This window comes from Corapipo altera, unplaced genomic scaffold (assembly GCF_003945725.1).
Source record: "Corapipo altera isolate COAL_440 unplaced genomic scaffold, ASM394572v1 22, whole genome shotgun sequence".
Lineage (NCBI taxonomy): Eukaryota > Metazoa > Chordata > Aves > Passeriformes > Pipridae > Corapipo > Corapipo altera.
The window spans coordinates 6,202,338-6,230,005 of NW_020884886.1; the positions used below are offsets into that span (position 1 = coordinate 6,202,338).

General features: G+C 39.2%; 1 protein-coding gene across 2 annotated transcripts in view; it reads left to right on the forward strand.

Annotated features, from left to right (window-relative positions):
* Positions 1 to 16,997, forward strand: part of C1QTNF7 (C1q and TNF related 7) — a 49,472-nt gene extending 32,475 nt beyond the window's left edge. For both annotated transcript variants that reach the window (XM_027643030.1, XM_027643029.1), the window contains exons 2-4: positions 13,880 to 14,078; positions 14,960 to 15,205; positions 15,983 to 16,997. In XM_027643030.1, coding sequence (XP_027498831.1) covers positions 14,968 to 15,205; positions 15,983 to 16,614 — 870 coding nt within the window. In that variant the 5' untranslated portion in view covers positions 13,880 to 14,078; positions 14,960 to 14,967 and the 3' untranslated portion in view covers positions 16,615 to 16,997. The remainder of the gene's footprint in view (positions 1 to 13,879; positions 14,079 to 14,959; positions 15,206 to 15,982) is intronic.
* Positions 16,998 to 27,668: the final 10,671 nt, after the last annotated feature.

A 27,668-nucleotide genomic window follows, 5' to 3' on the forward strand; every position in this document is an offset into this window, starting at 1 on the left:
GGCTCACCACAGCTTCAACATTCACAACAACAAAGTCTCTACTTCTGGGAGGAAAAACAAGTTCCATGTCTGAGATTTCCATTTAAAGGCTTTTCCCAGCCTTTTTCTAACTCAATCGGCTGTAGCATCATGCAGAGGAAACAACCCTTCACATTGCCATCTCCCCGCCACCACACAGCTCTTTAGACAGGTATCCCTTTCTGTCCCCTGTGGACATGTGGCAATCTAGAGGGAGATATAGAGATGCACTAGGGTGGCTCAGCCTTCCCCTGGGCTTTGAATGCTGCTGTATCTCTCCTTTCCCCTCACCTCCAGCCTCACTCTCTGGTAATTAAACTGAAAAACCCACAGGACAACCAATGGACAGGGAACAAAGGAAGAAAGGGTCTTATATGTCTGTTGGGAGCAGAACAGATTTTGACTTTTGGGCTCCTGTTGCTGGGAAGAGAACTCAGCAATGTCAGGAGTCCAGTGAGGATAGGGGAGTTCTGTGCTGGCAGGCACAGGAGGAGCAGGAGGAGGGAAAACACTCTGACAAGGAATGGCAAATGTCATCACCCTGTAACCCAGCCAGAGCTGTGGCTGGGAGGACATGCCTTCATCAGTCACACCGCTGTGTAGAGCTGGCTACTCGTGGAGAGTAAAGCAAGAGCCTGCACAGTCTGACAGCCTGAGGTTAAAACAGACAAATAAACAAACTTGATTATGAATAATAATGAGACACATCTGTATTAAGAAACCATGATTGTTTTGTTAAATATGTGCCAAGGAAAGCAGTATTTTATAGAGTATTTGAAAGACTGTCCTTTGAGTTGTCTGTAGCAAACACATGAGAGTTTATGCAGCTTTGATGAATTCAAAAGGCTTTTTTTCTTCCTCTAAAAGCTGCCAATGTCTCCTAGAAAAACATTATGTTTACTTTTTACTACTTTCCTTGGCTTTTAAGTCTAGCAGAATGACTATCACTACAATGGGCAGAGGCCAGATAACACAATGACAGGCAGCTGTAGTTTTTGCAGCTGTACTGCATTTTTGTTAGAGATGATGGGTTTATGCTGACCTGAGGACATAACATGATAACTGTCTTGTGTGCCATTCAGAATCTTGCTTACTAATGTCAATACCCTACAGAAGAGTTGATGGCTCTTACAGTTTAGTGGACCATACAACCATTGGAGTTTTTAATTGTAAATTTTTAATATTCAACAAAGAAAAATCTGTAGCCATCATAATGTTACTGCTTTTCCAAGAAAGATAACATACTAATGAGCAGATTAATCACTGTCCCTTATAAAGCAAGAAATAGAAGGAATCAAACTAAATTATTAGCTAAAAAGATTTAAGGGAGACAAAAAGGTTTAAGGGAGAAAAAAGGTTTAAGGGAGAAAAAAGGTTTAAGGGAGACAAATGCATGCTGTGCATAATTAATTTAACAAATTTACCAATTATAAGAAATGTTGTGAAAAGCCAGAGTTTAAATTCTTTCCAAGTTTATGGATAAAGAGTCCAGCAAGGTTGACAAGAAAGCAAGGACTCAGAAAATATTTCCAGTTTGGAAGACCTCAGTTGCAGGGCACTGGAACCAGGAAGATAACCTCCTGGCAAGCATTGCTGCAGTTCCCACATCCTTGTGAAGAGCACAAGAGCCTGCTACGGGACACTGCCCAAGAGCGAGGGTGCAGGGCTAGAAGTGCTTTTGATCATATCTACCAAAATGCTTCATATGTGACATTGATCCCAAAATAGAGACGTAATTAAATGACTGTTATGGATGATTTCATAATTGCCCCAAGAGAACAAGTTGGGACACCAATTAATTTTACTGAGAAGGAACAGCACTGGCTTTTGAACTTCTGCAGAGACCTAGTTTCCTGCATTAACAAAATAAGTAAAATAAATACAAACTATAAAAGAGGAGCTATGCCAACAAAATTGTCTCCAAATGAAGTGTTTTGGTGTTCTCTCCCATGAGCTGATAAATTCATGAAACTTATTTTTTTAACTTTACAGTGTGTATACATATATATATATATATATATACATATTTGCACATACATATATTTAAACTTTCCCAAAGACAGAGGAAAAACAGAAGCCTCATAAGAAATCAGTCTCACAGGGAGAAAGGGAGAATTCTAAGCAGGAAAGACATGACTTTCGAGCATAGAAGAGTTTTCAATTGCAGTTATCCTGTTCAAGACATAATGTGTATTTTAAGCAATAAACAAAGTCACGCATATCAGAACAGGACTTTCTGCAATGCCCAATGAAGATACCTATAACAAAGATAAAACCAGCTTATTACATGCAGGCTTACTGTTTATCAGCTAGAAACAAATCTAAGTACATCGTTAATTCAGGCCATCAGAGAATAGATCTGTATTACAGAAAATTAACTCCATCAGTCAAAGTCAAATAGAAAAAAAATCTCTAATAATATCTTTGACATAAAATGTATCCACCATGCTCCAGGGCCTTGAAGAAAAGCTAAGTGAAAACGAGACTCCTTCGGCTGGTAAATGTGAAGATGTGCACACACATGTGCACATATACACATATTTATCTGTGATGAAATTATGCCCTGGCTGAGGGAAAAGCAGCTGCCTGAACTGATCTGAAAGGCTTTAAATTATAATAATATTTTTTCAGTTTTATATCTTGATTCAATGCCATAAAACTTAAATGGTTTTATCACTGAAAGGAAAGGTCATTTTAACCAAGGCAAGAGAAAGCTTCTCCATGTTTTATGTATTTTCAACTTTATTTGCAAGTCAATACGTTCTGAATCTCTGTAGGTTTCCATTAAAGTGGAAATTGCAAAACCCTTTACCCTGATGAAAGCTTGAAGCTGATATGCTCTAAGCCCTGCATGACTCCTCTTTTTTATATATATTTTATTTGTATTAATAATTATGTAAGGAAATTTCTGGAGGACAGATCATTAGAAGTGGTTCTGCCATACTGCTTCTCTCAGACTAGCCAGAATTTCTTAAGAAATAAATTTAAATTGAGGTTACTGTTTAAAATTCAAAAAGGCTCAAGGCAGACTGCTGCCATGCACTTGCAACTGCAAAATAATGTTGAGTTTATTGTCATCATTGTAAATTATGTTTGTAGATACTTGAATAAGGAGATGAGCAAAACTCCAGACCCTACAATAAGGCAAAATTATATTCACTCATTATGGAATTGTGAAGACAGTTGTCTATAATCCCTTTTCTTTTTAAGAAATATGCCTACTTAGGCATAACCCAGTAAGTACCACTACCCTGGGGTGCATTTGCACTGCAGGTGCAGCCCAAGACTGTGTCACCTGTGGATATGACTGTGTGCCACCTGTGTGTCCTGTTATTCCTGTGATGCTGTGTCGGGAAATCCAGCTGGTACCCACCTGTGCCTCACAGCCTGGAGTCCACCCAAATGTGCCTTTGTTGGCTGTGCAGACCAAACTCAGCACGCTGCTGCATTTGGGTCAGATGGCTCCAGCTATGCTATTTGCTACAGGGGCATCTTAACCAACCTGGGGAAGATCAGCTGGACTGGGGATGTCCCAGGGTGACTCTAACACCCCATGATTCAAGGTTAGGTGGGACTTGTTGACAGACAGAGATCAGGGGAAATTAAAGTGAAAATGAGATTAAATTGGTTGCTAAACACTCTGTGACCTTCAGACCATCTGGGAATGCCCACTTAAATCCCATGGAGACTGTTCTGAGATCACCCTGAGTCATCACACACACATGCAAAACAAAATCAAGTCAAAGCCTGCTCCTTACCAGCCAAAGGCCAGACTTTCCTACTGAAGAGTGGTATGATGACTGACAGCTGCAGCTTTTTCATGCTATTCCCTGGAGGAACCCAAGGAAACAAACACTTCCTAGATAGGATAGATTTCAAAAGAAGCCAGTCCAGTTATTGTGGCAAGAACTTAAGTGAGAAAACACCTTCTGTTACAGAGTCAGAAATGACTGGTTATCAGGTGCTAGACCTCATCACCACTGTAATGAAAAAGCTGAAAGAATTATGCTGACTTCATCCATTTTAATCTCCCATGAGAGAACTGATTTGAAATACGAAATGGCAGTTCACAGTTACTCAAGAAAAGCAGAATCTGAAAAGAATAACCTGCTTTTACATTCACAGTATTATCCCTGATATTATTGATGTTTTTGTTTTACTGATGAAGAAATAGAAGCATGTAAGATTAAATAATTGGCATGGAATAGACATTTCTGGTCAAGGAACAGAAATTAGATCTCCTGAAGGAAAACTCTATGCTCTGTTCTCTTTCTTCTTCTCTGTGAATTTGATCAAATGCCACTAATAAGAGAGAGATTTGCATTTGATTTCAGTATGTACAGAAGCAGGCTGACAAATGATTATGTGTATCAAATTGAAGTTATCATATCACAGGGAAAACTGTCATTCTTCTAAGTGAATTTGTGTCAGACAAATTTGCGTCAGACAAATTTATGTCAAACGAAAGAATACAAAGCTCTCCTCTCCTCTCAATATCTTATGCTTATTAGACTCTTTTAAAAGACTTGCCAGGATATATTGCAATTAGGATATATATATATTAGACTAGAGCAGTTAGCTGAATAGATGCATAGACTTTCCAGAGTTCTATATAACAGCATGAGTTTTTCGCTTTCAAGATTTGTACAAATTAGAAAACAAATAAATGAGATAATTCTTTCTTTTTCTTCCAAGCTTTTTACTTGGAGATTTAAAGCTGCCTGCCTGAATTGTCCAAGTCAGAAACATAGAGGAAAAAAATTAGTGTCAGTGTTACTTCAAAAAGAAAGAGGTCTTAAAACAGATTTTAGATTTAACAATGTGTTGTAAGAACAATCCAAATATTTTTTTTCAAATAAGCAAGCTTGACACTTGCATCTTCAAAATACATGGGAAGTCATGTATTAACTCTAAACAACTTGGACTGAGACTCAGCAAATCTAAACAGTCCAACACAGAAATGATTCTCATCAGGAGACTGATGACAGAAAGACAAAATTCTGAAGGACACAGGTTGGCTATGTGGCTCAGGGAATGCCTCAGTAAGAAGAGACATAAGGATCCATATGGTATTAACAGACCTTTGAATGCTTTGTGCTGAAAATTGTTGTTTCCATATGTGGAGTGGACTCATGCTGCCAGACTGGGATCACAATGGTTTTTTTCTCTTTGAATAAGTACAACCTGTCAGAGCCATGAGGTCACTGACATCCCTGAAATCCCTGCCAGCCTCTCCTGGGGTGTCCCATTACCTTGCTCATGGTCCAGGACCCCATTTCAGGCCAGCTGACCCACAGGCTGATATCCTGGTCTGGCCTCGGATGCAGAAGGTGCTTCTGGCTGCCTCCAGGATGCCCTAGTCCCTGCTGGGGTGATGAGATGGTCTCTGGCTGGTGAGATCCTGCCCTGCTACCCAGTTCCCTATAAGTTCTATCACTCACAGTCCCAGAGAGAAACCAGACCTTGCCCAACACAAACACCTCCACAAGATATAAAGCTGCAGAACATCAACTCAATCAACTAGAAATGCAGGTCCTGTGTGAGTGCTTTCTGGGTACCAATGGGATGCCAGAGGGTGGGCTTGGGTGGAGCTAGCACTCTTGTGAAGTCTGATGGGAGATGGGATGCATTGTCCCTTCTGCTCTTCTATGGAAACAGAAGTCTTTGTTTCAGTAAGAAAACACAGAATTTAAATGGAATTTTATTTTACAGCTACAAACTGTTTAGAGCTGTCTTTCTAACGTGCATGACCTTCAGTCTCACAAAGAGGTTAACCTCCCTGAAAATAAAAGGTTTGATTTAATCAAAAAGACCTGCTATTACCCAAAAGCAGACATGACATAAATTTCATTCTATTTTTATATCTTCCTGGCTCCAGTCTCCTGATTCTGACATTAACCATAACAATCACACATGTAGCTAAACAGGGCCAAATTCTCCTTTTTTTTTATTCCAGTATAAATATGGAAGTAATACTGTTGAAGTAATAGCTTTGAGGTAGGCTCTCTCCACAAGAACAGGACTTTTCTCAGAACAGCCACAGTCAGGAAAGTATGCTGATTTTGAGGCCAGATTTTTACTGACAAGTTAGGGATCTAGAGTGGGGGGAGACCACCAGGGTTGACATGAGAGCCTGGCAGTCCCAGAGGCTGGGGACAGAGGCTACTGTGGGTGGCATTTTGAAAAGCATATGAGGCTTCAAAGCTCTCATGCCATTTTCAAAATGCCTTAGGCTATCGGAAGTTCAAGCTCCACTGATTTACAATAAAACTTAAGCATTTAAATGCATTTATTTTTTGTGCTGATGAGACATGGCCACCTAAGATTCACACCTCTGCGAGATTTAGATTCACGGTCACAACCTCTCCCTTAAGTTTGACTTCAGTTTCATGTTGAGGCTCTATCTTTCCTGTTCTTGAACATGCCAACATTACACTGAGGGTCAGAAGACGGAGACCTTTCAGCTAATTCTGGGCAGGGGATATTGCAGTGTCCTGTGGATGTAGTCCTGCAAGAAAGCTATCAGCATTGGCATGGCTACAGATTGCTCAGGCATTGAGCCACGTCAGGTGTGCACAGCCTGGGTCTATGTCGCCCAGCTAGGCAAAACTTCCAGTTTTCCTCCTGGAAAACCTAAAGGCTTGCTGTGTTGCAAGGGCACCCTTTGTACACCTAAAAACATTGCTGACTTAACTATGACCGTTTGCAGTTTGAAAAAATTTACTCGTGTCAAGCCGTGGACAGACATCCTCTTCCATGTACAGCAGTACAGGAACAAGAGGTTGCCACTCAGCTGAACAGCTGAACACAGCTGCTCCCTGCCCTGGATCACAGCCTACACTACTTCTCTGTGGGAGAAGTTTATGGGAGCCGTCCCCAACTTTTTTCGGGAAAAATGAACCAGCTTAGTCCTGCCAAAGCATTTAAGTTGCTCCTTCAGTCTTCTCCTAGTTTGATGCAGAATGTAGTCCCTGGCTGGATGCCTGCTTTTCCACAGGGTTCCCAGAAAGGCACAGTGCTGGGGTGATATCATTTGATGAACTTCCAGAAGAAAACAATGGGCTGGGGGAGGAGTGTCCCTTTGAGGGTCTGGAAGCTTTCTTCTCCTCATGTTATCTTCTTAAATGGTGAACACTGTTCTTTGGTGCAATATGCGGTAACAAGGGAACAACTGGGTGAAGGACAATCCATCTTCAGAAGTGTCTGTGACCTAATAAATGACATTTACCTTGCGGGGATGAGAACCAAGTCATGCCCAGGGACTACAACATAGCTGTATATTCAGCAAAGTTCCCAAAGTTGTTCTCACTTTGCTGGCTGGTCCCCATCAGTCACCCCTCTGCAAAGTGGTTGCTCTCACAATGGTAGCTCTCTATGGACTTTTGCTTAAGAAGCCCAGGTGCAAACACAATTGAACACAAGGCACAGGGCAGTGGAATTCTGTCCCCTATAACTCGTGGCAATAAGCTATGATTTTCTTCTTGTTTGTTCCCATGTACCTTGCAGTCTGAAATTTTATTTTTTCACCTTCTGTTTTTCCTCTCTTCGTGACATCCAAAATAGGTTTCCCAATCTGTTCTCTATTTCTCTTCTATCATCGCAAGGTTCGTAAAGCAAAATGATCCAAGACAGGACATGGAAATTTTCCCGGTAAGGGCGGCTATAGAACCAAGAAGAGGAAGCCTGCTTGAACTGAAAGGCACTCCACAGGAGAGGGGCACATTGCTGTAGGCATCTATCCACATCTTTATATGCCTACATGCTTTCATATGCTTTATTCCAGTTCAGATTCATAACCAACCCTTCAAATCGTAGGTCATCCCTGAAGACAGTTTCTGATTAATGGCTCTTGTCTCATTTAAAGAAAATGGAGAAAACCTTTTAAAGGAGCTTGTTCCTGACATGGAGGGACACTCATATCCTGAGTCTTACAGTGTTAAATCCTGGCCATTTTTCACTACATTGCAAGCAAACATTTTATCGTCTCCATGTTACTTGCCAACTGTAAGCAACTGGCCTTGTTTCTCGGCTCTCTGTCAAAACAAATTCTATCAGGTTTTATTTATTTGTGTGTTCTAGCACAGCTGGCAGTGAAACTGCTTTGTCTGCCAGGATTCTTGTTAAAATGTCCCCCAGCTGAGTCAAGCTACCTCACCAACACACCTTGACCAGATTCTAGGGCATTTTTTTGGAAAAACAGCCTTTCAAATAATGAGAATACCTGGAACCAGAGAGGCTATGTTTCAAGTCAAACACTGAGATATAAAATTGTTCCCACTTCTTTGATATTTTGAAAATCAAACACATCGAACACATTCTGGTCTTTATTATAAGCACTCAATTTTTTCATGAAGACTTGGGACATGGTTGAAGAATCTGACTGCATTCAACATAGTTATGAAGGAGACTGTTCAAACATGACTGAGTACAAACCTAAATGAGACTGTTAAATGTCAGCACTACTAATGGGGTCTTTAAAGACTGTTTTCTCAGGAATATTTAGCTAATGTTCCTTCCCACTGGCTGACTGATTCCTTTGGGCACCACCAGCCATTCCAGCACTGGGAATCAAAAGTTCGGACTGCTCAAAAATTTTCGAGTCACTCTCCCCTTCTTATACAAGGGAAGCAAAGACAATGTAAAGCCACATGAAGATTGCTGGATTGCACAGATAACCCAAGGAGTGTGGTGGTGGCCAGCTGTGGTCTTGATTCCTTAGAGTAAGGTGTGGTCTTAATGGGTGGAGCTCTGGAGGTCCAGCACAGTTGCCATAACACAAAACAAGCTGGGAGATGCATGAAGCTGCGGCCAACTGAGGGTGGATGAAAAATGTAAAAATAAAGGGGAAAAAAAGTCCACAATTAAGATTCAAATTTTAAATGGCACAAAAATCTGCAAAGAAACTGCAGAGTCTAGTGTGCCAAACTATAAACCACTGTTTCTGAGGCTTTGTAGAAAGGTCAGTGGTGGTGGTAAATTGACTGGCAGGTTTGAAACCTTCAGGTATGTGAACACAATTGACTTTCATGGATCATGTTTTGAGAAGGAAAAGACAGGCATAGCCAATGAAATTTCAATCAAATTTTTGAAGGTGTCCCCTTCTGCTTCTCATCCTAACTTATTACCTCCTCCTCCACCTTGTTTCTCCTGCCACAGCTACTGGACAGAAGAGCCAGGGAAGGTCTGTACATCTCACAGTGGGTGTTCAAGGTAGCAATGTGAGGTAATATGGGCCTTTGCTTTTGGAAAGCCAGAGGATATATAGACTACCTTATTCTTCACCACTAGTCCATTGCCAGTGCTGCAACAGAAAAAGCCCACAAGCATCACAACTTCTTGTCTACATTTTCTTGCACAAGGAAGTTAAAACACCCTCTTCTACTGCTCAAACAGTTGTGCATATGTATTGGAAGGGAACTAAAAGCTAGCAAGGAAAGTAAGAACACAGCCAGGATAACCTGTGACTAATAGCTATTGGCCCTTGTCCCAGCTTTTATTTATAACAGATTCACGGGAAATCTTCTAGGATTGTTTCAAAACAATGCCAATTAGTAAATTTTAGAATTAGCTCTGCATTGTTGGACATGGAAGAAAGATTAGATCATATACCAGGAAGTCTCAAAACTGGGAATTTGCTACAACCCCTTAATTCCTAAATTTAAAAAACTGTTAATGACATAGTCTGATTATGCCAGTACTGAAATGAGATTTCCCAATGTCTTGATGTTAAAGACCCTCTGCCCAGCACCTAACTTCAATGGGAATGCAACTTACAGACTATGTTCTCAAGGTAGAAGATATAATCATGGAATAATTTGTGTTGCAAAGGACTTTTAAAAGTTACCTAGTCCAACCACTCTGCAATCAGCAGGGACATCTTCAACTACATCATGTTGCTCAGAGCACCATCCAACCTGGCCTTGAATGTTTCCAGGAATGGGGCATCCACCACCTGGGCAACTCTGGGCAACTTGTTCCAGTGTTTTGCTACAGTCATTATAAAAAATTTCTTCCTTATATCTAGTTTAAATCTACCCTATTATACTTTAAAGCCATTACCCCTGTCTTATCGCAATAGGCCCTACTAAAAAGTCAGTTGACATCTTTCTTATAAGAGGTCTGTTTTAGTCCTAACTCTCTCAGCTTGTCTTCATAGGAGAGGTGCTCCGGCCCTTTGATCATCTTTGTGGCTCTCCTCTGGACCTGCTCCAACAGGTCCATGTCTTTCCTGTGCTGGGGACCCCAGAGCTGGATGCAGCACTCTAGGTGGGGTCTCACTAGAGTGGACCAGAGTGGTAGAATCACCTCCCTCGACCTGCTTGTCACACTGCTTTGGATTCTTTAGACCTGCCACCTTAACTGCAACAAGGTACTAGGTCCAGAATTGCTTTTTAGTGTTTTTCCAGTATCAGATGAATAAGAGGACCTTTTGAACAGTGAACAAAGGAATCAGCCACTCTCACTTAGAAAATGTATTCCAGAAATCACTTTGAACAATCTGGTCCAGTGAAAATTGTCCCTGCCCACGGCAGGAAGGTTGGAACTAGTTGATCTTTAAGGGCCCTTCCAACACAGACCATCCTATGATTCTATGATTAGAATTGATCATCATGTCCATCACTTTTCAGTGAATGCCTTGATGTGCACTCTTGCTTTGTCTAGTAGATTTGAGATCTATTGAAATGCCACTTCCTACACTTGGAATAACATTATTCTAACCCTGCGTTCATATAATTCTTATTATTATTTTTGGTGATGGTTATGATGAAGATGACTCTTACTGTTGTAAAGAATGTGCTTTTTCTGGCTTTCAGTATTTGGAAAAATACATTGAACTGTTCAGATTTTGCTTTTCCCCAGAGAAAAATTACTTGGCAGATATAAATCAATTTGTTTCCTACCCCAGTTTATGGACAAAATTCTGTATCTTTGAAAAGGACAACCAGAGGCCAAGAACAAAGTGCAATTTATGACTCACTTTCTGCCTACCAGTTAACTCTCTGGCAACAAATATTTCAGTGCAACTTAGGTGACTCCTGAGAAAGTGATCTGAGAGGTCTATTATACCCTCTAACTTCATAAGCCCATGTGAACTGAAATCTCTGTGGCCTCCTAATTTCGCCTGAAATTAAAAAAACCCATGGCTGTATGTTCTTATTCACCTTTAGCATTACAATGGTGCTTTTAGAGCACTCACTGGGAAACAAGGGGCATGGGTTCAACACTGCACATCTTCCCTCGGTCTGAGGAGATTCACACTTCTGCAATAACAGAAAGGCACCTTCCTCCCTCCTTTTAAAACAACTACTCCTATGCATGAAGAAATGGAAGAGTCTGAAGTCAAAGAGCAAGAGAAGTTTTGATTCTCTGGCCTAATGCCTGGTTTCCTGAATGTCATTTGTTGCCTACCACTGTTGGAAGCAGCTTATATTCCCCCCAAGACTAAATTCAGTCCCGTAAACTCATCACCTGAACATTATCCCCATTATCTCCCACTCCAGCTCTCTTCCCCTTCCTGCAGTCCCACCATTCTGTTTCACAGAGTCATCACCCCTTAAGCTCTCCAAGCCATAGCCGAAAGCTTCGTGTATTCCCCTCTATGCTGCCTTCTTAAATTGGTTGTCCAACCACAACACCCCAGGCATCTAAGGCACATTCCTATCTCAACAACCCCGTTACCCTCACCTTCCCTAAACGACCTTTTTCCCATGCTCTTTTCAGAAATACATCTCCCAGACTAATTAATTTCCTGTAGGCACATGAGAGGAACAGCAGGGGAGGTCTGGGAGCTGGAGACAGATTCACACATCAATAAGTTACCGGCCAGCCAGTGACAGGAGCAGCTGTGTGACGGCGCTCACTCTGATTTGTAAAAGATCCTGGACACAGGCAAAAACAGCAGTTGTTGAGACTGTTTTTGCTTGGATTACATGCAACACAGTGTGGGAACACCTGGCCCACTGATTCAGACTTTCATCTGGCAAAGGGCAGGATTTTTTTCCAGTCCTGGATCCTTAGCTCGTGTCTGCTTCTTATCCATGAGCTTTGTGTAAAATGCATATGCAGCCTTAACCATGAACTCCCTTCAAGCTGTTACCTCCTGGCTATGTGTTTAAAGTCGTTCTCTGCATAGAGCTTTGTTGTCCCTGATTTAAGTCATATGAAAATCCATGAGCTTTATTTGGGTACGCTCAGTAGTACATCAGAGCAAACGTCACTCTGAAGTTTGTCCTTGTAACTAACAACTGCCTTGGAGTTATCTTTTGCTACTCTGCTGTAAAGTTAAGCATTCATATGCTAATCCACTTGTGGAGGCTGTTGTGCCTGACTGTACTGTAAGGCTCTATCAAATGATGGCAAAATCAATAGTTTGGTTTCTGCCAATTTGATGCAAGGTGCTCAATATGAAAAGCAGAATGTATATCACTGAAGAGAATTTTGGAGCATCTTTTACTTCTCCCCAGCTAAAATATTTTCATATTTTTTCCTGCATTACCACTTATACCAAGACAGTTTCTAATTTTCTGTTCTGTAAAACAGAAAAGATTCTTCTTAAAAACTGTGTATACATACATGTATATGTATAAGCTAGTCTCTTCTCTGATGAATAGATCTGACCAGGGCATATACCTGTTGAAATTTACTTATGAACCGCAAATAAATGTAATGGCTTAGGGTTTTTAATCAATCAGTCACTACCAATCAGTATCACAAAGAAAGGAATGAGAACAACAATTTCTAGATCAATTCACTGTGCAATTTCTTTGACTCTGAGCTTGAGAATGAATCTGGTAACCAGTGGTGTTCCCCAGTGCTCAGTGTTGGGGTCAGCTTTGTTTAATATCCTCATCAGTGATCTAGACAAGAGGACCAAGTGCACACTCAGTCACTTTGCACATGACGCTAAGTTGGGCGGGAGTGCTGATCTCCTGTAGGATAAGAAGGCTGTGCAGAGGGATCTGGACAGGCTGGATCGATGGGCAGAGGCCAACAGTATGAAGTTAAACATGGCAAAGTGCTGAGTCCTGCACCTGCGTTACAACAAGAGCATGAGGCACTACAGTCTGGAGCAGTGGCTGAAAAATTGCCCAGTGGAAAAGGACCTGGGGGCACTGTTTGACAGCAGCTGACCATGAGCCAGCAGTGTGTCAAGGTGGTCAAGAACGTCAAGGGCATCCTGACTTGTATCAGAAATACTGTGGCCAGTAGGATAAGGGCAGTGATTGTCTTCCCATGCTCAGTGCTGGTGAGACCATACCTTGAATCCTGTGTCCACTTTTGGGCCCCTCATAACAAGAAAGACATTGAGGTGCTGGAGCATGTCCAGAGAAGGGCAACAGAGCTGGTGAAGGGTATGGAACTTGTCTCATGAGGAGCAGTTGAGCAAGCTGGGGTTGTTTAGCCTGGAGAAAAGGAGGCTCCAGGGAGACCTTATCACTCTCTACAACTCCCTGAAAGGAGGTTGTGGCGAGGTGGGGCTCAATCACTTCTCCCAGACAACAAGTGAGAGGATGACAGGAAATGATGTCAAGTTGCAGCAGGTGAGGTTTAGATTGGATATTAGGAAAAATATCTTCATGGAAAGGGTTGTCAAGCATTGGAACAGGATGCCCAGGGAAATGGTGGAATCACCATCCCTGGAAATGTTCAAGAAAAGTGTGGATATGACGTGGTTTAGTGGTGAACATAGTGATGGTGCTAGGTTGGTTGGTTGGTGGATGGTTGGATGTGATGATCTTATCTTAAAGGTCTTTTCCAACCTTAATGATTCTATGATTCACTGTAAAAAAAATGTAGGTTGCATTTCACACAGATATTTTTCTCAATCCCCCATTCTATTTCTTCTTTTTTCTCCCCACAGAAACCAGCGGTCTCTGATTTCTTTGAGTGCTGTAAATTATCCCTGAAGGAATGGACAACTCCAACAAAAAACCACACACAAGTTTTCTGAGAAGATAGCAAAGGAATTAGAAAAAACAGCTTGACTTACAGATTCTCACCCGACCCATGAGTGACTCTCTGCTAATGCAACACTAAATTAAGACACCTTTGTACATCAGGTACTGCAACCCCTCAGCATGTCACTGTTTGTACAGTGACTTTTCTTTAGTATCCCAGTATACAGCGGAACAGAGAAATCTAATCTCCATTCAATAGTTTATGGAAACAACTAAATACTATATATAAAGCTTTAAACAATTTTCTTGCAAGACATTGCAACACAGTTCATTTCATAAGACAGGGCTTAAAAAAACCTGTTAGCAGCCCATTCACACTCCATCTGTTCCCCTGCAGGGCAGCTGCCTTATTCCATCCAACTGACTAGGGTGAAGTGGTTATTTGTGCTGTTTCCAACCAGGCACTGAAGCTGCCCTCTCTTACTGCCATCCTTTCTGCAGGTTCAGCAAGTTTCTGCTGCAGTTATCTGAGTTGGAGATTCATTTGCCACCATAAGGGCAAGTTTCAAAATTAAATGAAAGTGTAAGCTTTATCCTCACTAGAAGAGACTGTTCCTACAGGCATATCATCCTAGTACAGACATAACTCCCTCAGCAAGAGAGTTTTGTAAAGCTTGTGCAGGGCCTAAAGACAAAATAAACCTAGGCAAGCAAAGGACTTTGAATTGAAAAATTCAGATTCTTTTTCTCATGTGTCAACATTTGACCCAAAAAAAGCTGATATTCACCGTGTCAGTCCAGAGGCTACTTACTTAAGAGACATACAGCAACATATATGGTGACCAGAAAAAGCTCCAACTGGACAGAATTTCCTCCTTGCCTCCTTCATGGATTTTGGTAATGCAGAAATCCCAGATGGAGCTCTGCACCCATACCTGTGCATAATGCATCACAATGTCACACTTATTTACATATTCAGAGACATTTGCATGTGACTGGAGTGTCATAATATGCATAGTTTTATTCACATGTATTTTTTCCAGATGCGAGGATGTTCGTGTTGCTGTACATTACAAGTTTTGCCATCTATACAAGCGAGCAACCACTTCAAAGCCAGCTCAAAGGAGAAAATTACTACACCAGATACATATGTAGCATCCCTGGTTTGCCAGGCCCTGCAGGTCCCCCTGGAGCCAGCGGGTCCCCGGGGCCACATGGACGCATTGGTCTTCCAGGAAGAGATGGTAGAGATGGCAGGAAGGGAGAAAAAGGTGAAAAAGGGAGTGCAGGTATTGAATATTTTGTGTAACCTAACACAACAAAGACCTTTCATCATCACTGTCATACTTACATATGTGTGTGTGTGTGTGTGTGTGTATATAAAAAATATATATATTTATAGATATATATATATAAATATATATATATATATGAGATGAATGTGTGCATGTATCTGTGTGGGTTTAAGTGTGATGCATGTACATATGTACAGTGAAAGAAAATATGCAGATATATTTTAGACATGTCTAATATGCACATACTGACATCAGTGTAAAGAAAAGTAAGTGCACAGCCTTCTTGCACGCAGATGCTGAAAGTTTGGGAAGAATGAAGCATGTGTGGTGTTAAACAAACAGTCTCATTTGTGCCCTTAGCCAGGAGTAAAAGCTTAGCAGGTACTTAGGTACACACTAAAAATGCTCTAACTGTATGAGGTATTTGGTGCACAAGCATCACTACATAGGTAGCCACACCACTGTTCTTCCCATCAGCAGTGCCTGTAGTTCGGGCAGCAATAGACTGATTACATAAAATTCTTTGAAGTATAATCAAGATATGAAGAAAAGCAGGAATATAGAAATAAAGGACCTGTAGACTGTGAGGCCTGGTCATCTCTTCCAACCTTGCATTCTTTTCACAAACTTACTAGAAGATTTTGAAAGTATTTTTCGAGTATTTTGAAATTCTGACCCTCTTTTTTTTGTTTGTAGCCCACACAGTAGCCCACACAATCATTTATCGAGTTGATATGTGCAATCATTAACTAACTTAAAATGTTTTTGAAGGTTTAAGAGGAAAGACTGGGCCATTAGGACCAGCTGGAGAGAAAGGAGACCAAGGTCAGTCTGGTAAAAAAGGACCTGGAGGATTGACTGGTGCCAAAGGTGAAGTAGGTCCAGCTGGACCACCTGGACCTAAGGGAGATAAAGGAGACCGAGGAGAGCCTGGTGCACCGGGGGTCTGTAAGTGTGGAAAGATAGTGCTGAAATCTGCCTTTTCTGTTGGCATCACCACAAGCTACCCAGAGGAAAGATTACCAATTGTATTCAATAAAGTCCTCTTCAACGAGGGGGAGCATTACAACCCTTCCACAGGGAAGTTCATTTGTGCCATCCCAGGGATTTATTATTTTTCTTATGATATCACCTTAGCAAACAAGCATCTTGCGATTGGGCTGGTCCACAATGGGAAGTACAGGATAAAGACATTTGATGCAAACACAGGCAACCATGACGTAGCTTCTGGATCTACGGTGATCTATCTTCAGCCAGAAGATGAAGTATGGCTCGAGATCTTCTACACTGATCAAAATGGTCTCTTTTCTGATCCAACGTGGGCAGACAGTTTGTTTTCTGGATTTCTCTTATATGTTGACACAGATTACCTTGACGCTTTATCAGATGAAGATGAGCTCTGAAGCAGATGATAACAAATGACATTCAAACTGGAAACTCCAGCACTGGATTTTATCCAGCTGTGTGGGAAACAAAAAGTTGAAAGAAAAAAATAAAAATCTGGGAGTTTATTCTTGCTGTAATAGGAACCAGATCTGAGCTTGTAAGGATGTTTCTAGAACCTAAGTTGGATTTTTAACTGAACAGCAGGGATAACAAAAGGAACTGTAATTAACAGAAGATTGCTTCACTCCAGGACTGACTCTTCCTGAAAGTTCTGTTTATAATACTATTTAAACAAATTTAAGATACTGTACATTGGATTTTATATAAAATATATTAAGTTGCAATGTAGAATGGATATTTTGTATATGATATTAAAATAAAATTGAACAACTGACCACAATATCATCTTTGATCATTTTAAGACAGGTAATACATTAAAAACAGATATAACAATGAATTCTTAAAAGGAGAGGGATAAAATAGGAATTTCTGCTTCAGGATGTCTCTCAACAGGTCACAAGGACACTTCCATCTGATATTTACAAGAACGAATAACATTCATAACCAGCCAACCTCCCAGTAAATATATGAAGATTTGTACTAGCTGAGGACTACCCAATACCAGTCATAAAAGACCAGAACAAAGGTATTAAACATATCAAGAAATTAAAAACTTGGAGATCTGAAAACTTGGAGACAATCAGTCAGTATTCAATGTGAGTATTTTCAGTGTAATTCCAAGTGGGTTTGCTATTCTTTCAATGCCACCCAATATCTTTATGAGAAATATGGAAAAAAGTATAAGCTGTTTGCTGAAGAAAATTGTGGACTCCAAAAAAGGATAGAACAGTAACCAGTAATGTGCATAAATTATATGGAACAATTAGAGTCATACCATTAAATCAGCCTTAGTTATATTCCAATAGAGTCATATGCAATGAAGTAAATGTAGGTCACACACAAAATGCAAAACTGCATTCAGGAAATCAATGAACTCAAAAAAGGTACATGGGACCTCATGGATCATCAGCTAAATATGAGTAATCAAAGTAGGCTCTTGCTATAGCCCTTTAGATGTATGATAAATGGAAGTAAAAGTAGGAGTAAAGAGTAGTTGCTTAGGAAGCTGCTACTTCTGTCAGTGTTTCAAAAACTTACTTGAAAATTGGAAAACAAAATTGTTATAATTCTATTCATGCAAATTACATGAGAGATGTAACAAGGTCAATTTGCTTTTCTTGTCAATGAGGTTAAGAGGTAATTTGATCACAGTCTGCAGGTATCTGGAGATAAAATTTCTGGTAGTAGCTGGCACTTCCTTCCATCAGATAGGAGTAGAGTAAGATTAATTGGTGAAAAACTATCAATCCCCACTGGAAATGAGGAAGCCATTTTACCAGTAGCAGCAATCAATCATTGTAAAAATATCTTGGGACATCATGAGTTCTCCAGCCTTCAACACCAGTCAAGACTGGTAGTCTTTCACTGGGTGCTCTTACTTTCCAAGAATTTACAATCTTCTTTTATTCATCCCATATTTACAGAAACCTGATGTTTCTAGCAGTTATTCAGATAACATCAAATGCTGGTGATCTGTATTGCACAGCTCTTAATCCCACTTTAGTTATGACCAAGGCAGAGAGAAATTTCTAGGGGTTTTTTCAGTGTACTTAACTGAATTAAGAACATTACAAACAGATAAAATGACACAAAAATACCACTGAGATTGCAGAACAAGCACTACAGTTATGTATGGAACATTAGTCTATGCTCCCTGTGTCATGCCTTCATTTCCTCCCACATTAACATGCATGGGTTTGTGTACATGACTGCTGCTTTATGCAGTGAACAAGTGCAAAGTCCTGACCACAAATCAAACTAGCAGTGCTTGTACAACAGTTATTTTATTTGACAGTGAGAGAGGTGTGATAGAAGACAAAAGTGGATTATTTTTCTAACTAGACATCTAATTTATTAGTGTCACACAAGGGCTTCTTTCTGTGAAAAATGTGGAAGAGAACACTTAGAGATTCAGTTTATCACCCTGCTGTACAATCATTTATACATCAGCAAATTAAGCACAATATGAGTGCAAAATGCAGCCCAATCATCATTTACAATAATGATTGATGCTGATGCTTCACAGCCATCAGTGCCTATACAAGGCACAAAGAGGACTGGCATTGCTCAGTGCCTGCCTGCACTGAATTCCACAGGACAGAACAGATGATCACATCGGGCCTGTGACTTACAGGAAGCATAATTCAATAGATGCAGGACTGGATATATAATACATTTTGTGTAGAGAAAGCAACTTACAGAAGTATATAATTAGATTATTATCTTTCAAAATATGGAAATAAGTTTATGGCATTTGAATCAGTAGACATTTTATGTTAGTTTTCATTAGAATTTTTATTAGAATTAGATAATATTCTATAAAACCAAGCTTAAGAAAAGAGTATGATTGATTTTCTTCAGACTATATAGAAATATATTTGGTAGTTACAATACATCCAGAAGTTTTCAGACAAAATGAATTTTTCTCAGTTGAACAGAGAAAATATACAGGTTTATAGTGAAATGTTCCTAGTTGCAATCCTAACTACTTCCATGTAATAATCTTTTAAAAATGAATCCAATGTAAAAGAGAGATTTTAACCACACCTATGTTGAGAGTGACATCATGGGAATAAGTAAACCAAGAATTATTGCTTTCCTTTACTTAGAAATTTTAGATTTATGTTTGTACAGTGGTAGAAGAGTAATTTTAGCTTCCCTAAGTTTTCCCTAATGGATTCTGTAGTTTTTTGAACACTTTAATATTTTGGCAAGACCAATTAAAAATAAGTAATTCCGTTGAATTATTTCTATGGGTTTTGGCAAAAAGAATCCTTTTACTACATGTATGGACAACATATGTATACAAGTACCATGTGTCCCTGCCCTCATTAAGGATCTCAAGATATTATCCTAAAGTAAATCATTGTTATTGCAAGTATATTACTTTAAAATAGATCACCTTTGATGACACGATAGTTCATTTGGGGTATTTCTCTGTCTAAACTTGAATTTATAAGGAAAATATCTTTGGCTGATGTCTTCATGCTATTCCCACCAGTAGGCAGGGAGGTCTGGTTAGGTTTCAAGATGTTGTAGGAAAACAAAAAGCTAAACCTCTTTGGGATTAAATTTGAAAAGAATTAAAGATTTTTGCACAATATATGGGTCATTCTACAAATGTCATAATGCCATATAAAATTAGGCACCCAGAAAAAACTAGTCATCTAGACCTTGCCTACAGTCAACAAAGAGAAATTAGTGTCAACAGAGAGAAATTAGTGCCACTGAGTGAAACTCCCAGGAAGAAGCATGTCTTTGCTTCAGCACCAACTCTTGGGCTTCCTGATCAAGGCTGCAAGAACTCCTACAAACCTCAAACCACTAGGAAACCTTCAAACATATTAAGAAGCTCAGTGTTCCTGAGATTCATAAGTAAAAAATACATATATTTACTTGGCATATACGTATGTAAAGACGCGTGAGTAAAAATAGAGTTATTTGAAACAAAATAGCTCCCCACAGTCTTTTACTCCTTCAGACTTTCTTTATACTTGTTAGAGTGACATCAAGGAAGAAGTAAGTCATGTGTTCCGTTGCTGAATATTTTTAACCTAGATAACTAATAAAACATTTAACTACATCTTCAAATTGGTATGAGTATGTTCCTTTGAACAAATACCTTTATTTTCCTCACTGTTGGTATTCATGTCCATATGGTTAGGTAGTTATACACTTCTTTCAGAAGCAATAGGTCCTCAGTTTTTTACAATGTTAAGACAATATAGAGGAAATAGTTACCAATGGATATCAGTACTGAGAACATTATCTACATTCTTCAAATCTTTTTAAATCTATCTAACACCATTTATGTACTTTTGGGATAGGCAAAAGTATAGAAAACTGACAAGAAGCATATTTCTTACCAAGTATGTTACATTAGTTGTTGAAATTCATTTAATATTTTCTTTTTATTTACCTTCCACAGGTCACCCGCTAGGTTCAGTTTATATTCATTCACTAAAACAATTACTGAATAACTTAGTTTTCCCTGATTGCTTTATTTATTATTTATCCATCGTCAGGTAATTCACAAGCAGAATAACTACAATGATGCTGTACTAGGCAATTTGATCAGCAGGAACTTCAGTTTTATGTGGAAATTTGGCCCGCTTTATACATGTCTTTCAGTAGGTGATGAGTCCTATCCAAGAAATAACACATGAAAGTAAACAGGAGAAAAATAGAGCTGAGAAAGTAATATACCACTATCTTTTCTAATGAGTAATACATTTTTTCAAGAAGCAATTTATTCCTTTCAGTATAAACATCTAGACTTTTGCTCAGAGAGCATTTAGAGGTCACATACACTTTCCTGTAACCTTAGGTTGACACTCCCAACTGAGGTTATGACAGTATTTCTGAATTTCAGAGGCATGATTCTTCCTCACGTCCACAGAAAGAAATTTCCTAATAGTGTAAAGAAATTCTCAGCCTCTGATACTTGGTTTTGTCCTAGCTGCATACATCAGATCAATCCATGAAAGTTATTACCTAAGGGAAAAAATTAATTAGACATATAATACACATATTTTTAATAGCAAATATACACAAATAAAAAGGTGTCCTGGATTATTTGGCTTACAGCCCTCAGCTCTGAGTATAATTTTGGTATAATTTTGGCAGCTACCTGCTGGAAGGAGATTTTTCCTCTAAGCAGTCTGTTCCTGCAGCAGCAAGTATTAGTAGAAAATTTCTCTTACCTGACTTTAATCTCTAAAAGCTCAAAGACCATTGTGTAGGTTAAATTAGTTCTTAGCTGTCCTGTCACCAGTGCAAAGTAATAGGTGGGATAAATCTCCATTTGGACGGCCCCGTATTAGAGACTTACATTAAGAAAGGAGGAATCAGGAGGTATTGTCTCTTCACATTACTTGTATCTAAGTGACTTACTCAGCTTGGCCTCTAACTCTGAGATGGCAAAAGTTACATAAGATGTCTGCTCTTCAAGAACAATCTGCTAAGTGGAAAAATTGGCATAATTTGATTTGGTGATTTATATGTCTCACAATTAGAGAGAAGATGTAGATTGATGAGAACACAGAAGTACCCTTATAATGACAGAAATGACCTCTTGTCAGACCTTACATAAAGTATTGCTCGAGCTCCTCCTGGGACAACTTCAACTGCAGTAACTTGGCTGGTCTCCAGAAAATTTTGCAGTGTACTAAGATGGGCTAGCAATCTTCTCATGGCTCCAAATTCAATACATTAAATACATATAAAATATTGCAGTTTTTAAGGATACTTAATTTCAGGTGTTGAAAGCCTAAAAAGGAGCCTGAGGTGATTCTCTAACACCAGAAACAACATAATAAATTTGTTCCTTTTCAACTTTAAAGCACCTGTCAGAATTCTAAATACAATACAAAACACAAGGCAGTATTTGTAAAATTGTCTCTGTGAAAGAATAGTCTTCTTTATGCCATATTAACAAAGGGACAAAAAATACTGAATTCTTGAAAAACATAAATGAACCATTGTTCTCAGCAGGCTCTAAAGTTAATTTTTTGCATGAAGCAGATGGGATTTCTAGAAACAAGTGAATTGTATGAAGGAAATGTACCAGCAGTTGCTTTTCTTTCTCTGCTTTCAACTAAGTTTTATCTCTAGACTCAGAAAAAAGTGGGAAGGGCTTGGAATTTTTGGGTTGTAGAACAACGTCTTTCATTATCCGAAAACTTGCCTACCACTGATGCTGATGTCCCTTCCACGCACCACTTTCTTTCACACGCATTCTATCAGATGTTCTGGTTGTGAACACAGACTTCTAAACTGCGTGTGACAAATTGCAGGAAATGTTATTTGTGACTTCTGTCATGTTGGAGTAAGGTGCAATCAGTTTAAAATAATCAAGATAGGTAGAGTTTGTTCTTCCTTGTTTGTAACCTCCCTGAAACTGGGATTGCTGTAGAGTTGCACATAGTATTTTAATTCCTATTCTAAGAGCACAACAACATGTACTATTACTCAGTAAATGCCATACATGGCTTGTAAGAGCTGCACTTTCCCTTCTGTTTTGTTTTTCCAAAAATTTTGACTTTGATTCTAGGCAGGTAACACATGTAGTTTGAATTCTGTATGTCTCCTGTGAGCAGTGATTGTACTGACATGTTTTTAAGCAGCTTCCCATTTCATTAAGTAAAGGTCTCCAACTGCTCCTTTAGGGTACCACAGTAATTTTCCTTACATAATGCTGTTCACATTGTCCATCATTTACATTGTTTGTACAACTGTTTCTGAGACTGGAATAAATTTCTGGGGCACAGACTTATCTGCAAAACAAGATGTTGAACCTGAGTTCTTGCCAAAATTTTGTATGAAGTTTCACCCACTGGATCATTTCCACAGTCTCTCCTATGGTAAGGCTTAGCAGACAACTGAGATTGTGTACTGTTTATGTTACCCCAAGAAACCTGTCCTCTGATCACATCTTTCCCATTCTAGAAAGCTGTTGTCATGCTAAGTGTCTTCTAACTATGATAGTTCCTCTTTTAGTAACTAAAAATGCATGCTCCCAACCTTTTTAACTACTGTGACTATTTACTTCTTCCCAAGGTCTTCTTCAGAAATGTGAAACAATTTAGCCCTCTCTTCTCATATGATTCTAACTATTAAAACCTTGTAGTAACAGACCTTCAGCTGTTATAGGGACTGCTTATATACAGACAATTATAAATAGCTCTAACAGATCCATTCACTGCCACTGATATTGTTTGTTCTGATCATACTAGAGATACTGATACATGTTAACATAAAAAAATTACTCTGTTAGCAATTCAGTCCAGCAGAAAAGACCCCTCTCCAGTTTTGACAGGAAAACTATAAATTCCATTGTAGCTATAAAAATTAGGAATTGTATATAAGACAATGCACACTTCTGTAAACTGTCTCACAGTGCTGACATTTCTGCCATTCCTAGTCTCTACATAAGCTTGTTGTGAGCATTTAGCAAGCAGATTCCTCCTCTGTTTCTTTAACCAGGGCTTCAGATTGTGTTTCCCTTTAACCAGATTCTAGGACAACTATCATAGCCTTCATATCCTTTTTTTTTTTTAATTTTCTGCTACAGAAGTATTAAAGTATATTGATAACTCTATAAAGTTATGATTTGTCTTACTGATAAGATTTTTAATCCTGGGGTGGCAAAAAAAACCTGTTTGCAAACCAGAGCTGCTGACAGAATACCTTTTTTAACTCTGCTATGTGTCACATAATTTCTCCCCCAAATGACATGCTAAGAAGTTTTCTAAGGCTGATGCTGATTTGTAAAGGTCATCTGTAAAGAATAATGCAGCTTCAGTTAATACTCCAAGTACTTTAATGCACTGAAAAACAGAGAGCACTAGGAAAACAACTGGCTACTAACCATCCACTTAAAGGATTTAGCCCTTGAAGTTGTCAGGGATTTTTTTCAGAGTGAAACTAATCTAAAAAAATATTTACTTCCTGGAATGTTGGCATGTAGTCTGAATTAGAGGTTTAACATGTCTCTTTAGTCAACAGAGTGAAGAGGTCTCTTTCCATAAATGATTGATATTCAGGAATCAGTCATTGCTCTGGTTCATAGAAGTCCCAAGAAGGGGTTGTGTCTCTCCTCTGCTTACTTTATAAGTACACAGAAATTAAGTCAGAAAATTTAGCAAAGTTTGTTAAATAAGGTTAGGATGAGTGACTATTTTATTGTATTCCAGTCTGAAATAACCATCCCTGATCCTGCAAAAATATACCATGGATATTTGTTTTTTAAAGGCACTGCAGTAACTGAAATGGTCGCTGTTTGCAGGAGCTGAATCCTCCTCATATTTTATTTACGACTTTCCCTTTTACTGTAAATGAAATTGTTTACGAAAAGTAGGACGGAAGTGTTTTAGTGGTTTAAGCAGGAGAATCTGACTCTTTCTTTTAAAAAGCACAGCTGAGGCACCGTTGCTAGGGGGAGTGTTGTGCTTGTCTCTTGCCTGTGCTCCCACAGCTGCTGTATAAGAAAACCCAGGTAGGAAGCCAACGTTTTCCTTTAGTTCTGTTTCAGTGTCACTGCATTTCGTGTGTTTTCATGAATGAGACAGATTTAAGAACCCAAAATCCTCAAAATTATTTTCTAGGCATTTTTGATGTAATAATTTTTTTCAAAGAGCAGTGAGAGAAGCTCCAGTGTGTTTCTGTTATTAGTTTTCATCACTTGGAAACCAACTCTAAGCTAATGGACAGCTTTATAGTTCTTGCATCCAGTTGTTTATTACATTATAAAGTATCTGTTATAGTATTTAACTTCAAGAAATGCTACCAAATTGTTAAAGTAAGCGGCCATAAGGCACTTCTATATGTTGCCAGTGTTCTCCATTTGCATGTGCCTCTAAGAAATACTGTTCAAATTGATACATAAAGCTTGATACGAAAAAGAGGTTTGTGTGCCAAGCAATAAAAATGCTGCCACTTCTTGCAGTGCTGTACTTCTGTGCCATAAAGAAGATATTTGATGAACCTTGCTGGGAGCAAGGAAATGTGGCCATTTTTGGGTGAGAGACACTGAGAAAATTGGTGCTGAGGCAAATGCACAGGAGGTTTGGGAGAGAGTCACATTTGTCTAAGGAAACCACTTGCTTAGGGTGTGTTCTGTGCTAGCTGAGATTTATTTAGAAATCTGAAAATGGTTGGGGCCAGTAGCTGGTAAAGCTAAGCCTCAGGCAGGAGATAACCACGTCGTTTCTCCTCTGCTTCTTCTCCTTTTTCATCAGGCATGTCCTAAGAGATAAAGAGGAACATGAAGATCACTCTGCATATTCTAGGCTGGGCTGGAAGCACTTTTTGAGGCAAATATGCATGATCCTGTACACACCCAGTAAAAGAAATGATGGAGAAACCACTGGTGACCTGTGTCACCCTCAGTTAGCCTTCTTGCTACAGGAGGTTTAGCCAGCTACAAAGGTCCCACAAAAGGTCAACTCCTGTGAGTTCTTTCATGGAAATTTTAAAATCCAGAATAAACTGTGCTGTTCTGAGTTACTTCATCTGTGACCACTGTACATCCCTTGTACAGCCCTTGGGTTTTGCACTGCTGCAGCTATGCTGGTGCAATAAGCACAGCTGTGGTCATGTTCCTTCCCACTAAAGGTAAAGCAGGACAGGAACTCACAGTAATAGTAGCCATGAATTGAGTTGTACGGACATAAATTTAAAAATTTCCCCAATGCTTGTAATCAAATACAGCCACTTCCTAGTGCAAATAAAACTGAAGTAATTTGGCCAATAGAAGTGATTTCAGCCCAATGCTGCAAGGAGGGGAAAAAAGGGATTGGACATGTCTCTGTGATCTTATTATTGCAGCTGTCTTTACAGACCCTATACGGGTTCTTTATGTAAAAACAAAAAAAATTGCGAGAGTGTTCATACAGCATGCACAGGCCCACATTGTTCACTATTATATTGAATAATTAAATGGTACAGATGTTTTTTAATCATTCCATTATGAAAAAATATGGGTTTTTTTAAGTACTAAGGCTGTATGTTAAATGGTGTCATTTGATTATTTGGGATGAAAATGTTAAATGGAATGCCCCTCATGATCATTATGCACATATTGAAGCATGTCTCTCATGAGTGATTTCTGTGTTGCTTGTGACAGCCGGGTGTCAGTCACTGCCCAGATGAACTGCAGTGAGGAATCCCAGACGACAATCACTGAGGTTAGTGTCCAGTTAGTTGAGACAAAAGTGGTGTATGATCATTTTTTACTGAAGAGTAATAGGAATCTTTTATATATGTAACTGTGAAAAGTGAAATATATAAGCCAAGAGTTTCTTTCAAGCTCTTGTCAACCCTGGATCTGTCAGTACCACTCTAGTTAATGCAGATTTGTACAATTAATTTCTGTGCAAATACACTGCAACCAGACGTACCATATGCTGGAAGTAGGTACCTTTAACATGTTGGGTCTTTGTTTTTAATTCTATTTCATATTGATCCAACATTACTTGATTAAGTTATCTTCAAATTATTGGTTAAATACATTTAGTCTTGAGTAGGTTGCAGAACCATGAAGCTATCCTGTTTTCTTGTCTGCAGAAAAGTTTTTGAAGTGATCATGTTTAAAGAGTAAAATGTTAGAAGGGGAAAAAAACCAAAAACTCCTGTGATATGAGGAGATAAACTGTAAAGATAAACAGGCAAGATGCTTTGGAGGTGTCAGTAGGCTTTAATCTTGATAACAAATAGCAGTGTATGTTAACTTTGGGCAGTGTCAGAACTGTAGCTTGCCAGTGCCATCAGTGGAACATAAGCATATATTCAGCTGATAACCATCGATCCAGTTCGCTTAAGAAAAATTATACATATACACATATATACATACATATACATATATATATATACACATATGCATATATATACACAAATACATATATATATATATGTAATATATATGTACGAGTTGGATCAACATCCTGTAGATAGATAGATAGATAGAAGAGGAGGCTCAGGGGAGACCTCATCACTCTCTACAACTACCTGAAAGGAGGTTGTAGCCAGGTGGGGGTTGGTCTCTTTTCCCAGGCAACTTCAGCAAGACAAGAGGGCATGGTCTCAAGTTGTGCCAGGGGAGGTTTAGGTTAGATATTAGAAAGAATTTCTTTACAGAGAGGGTGGTCAGACATCGGAATGGGCTGCCCAGGGAAGTAGTGGGTTCTCCGTCCCTGGAGATTTTTAAGAAGAGACTGGATGTGGCACTTAGTGCCATGGTCTACTAACCACGGTGGCAGTGGATCAAGGGTTGGACTTGATGATCTCAAAGGTCCCTTCCAACTCAGCTGATTCTATGATTCTATGACAGATAGATAGATGTATACACTGGAGATATATAGAGATAGATATATAAAAGATAGATAGATAGATAGATATACATACAGGATAGATAGATAGATAGATAGATAGATAGATAGATAGATAGATAGAT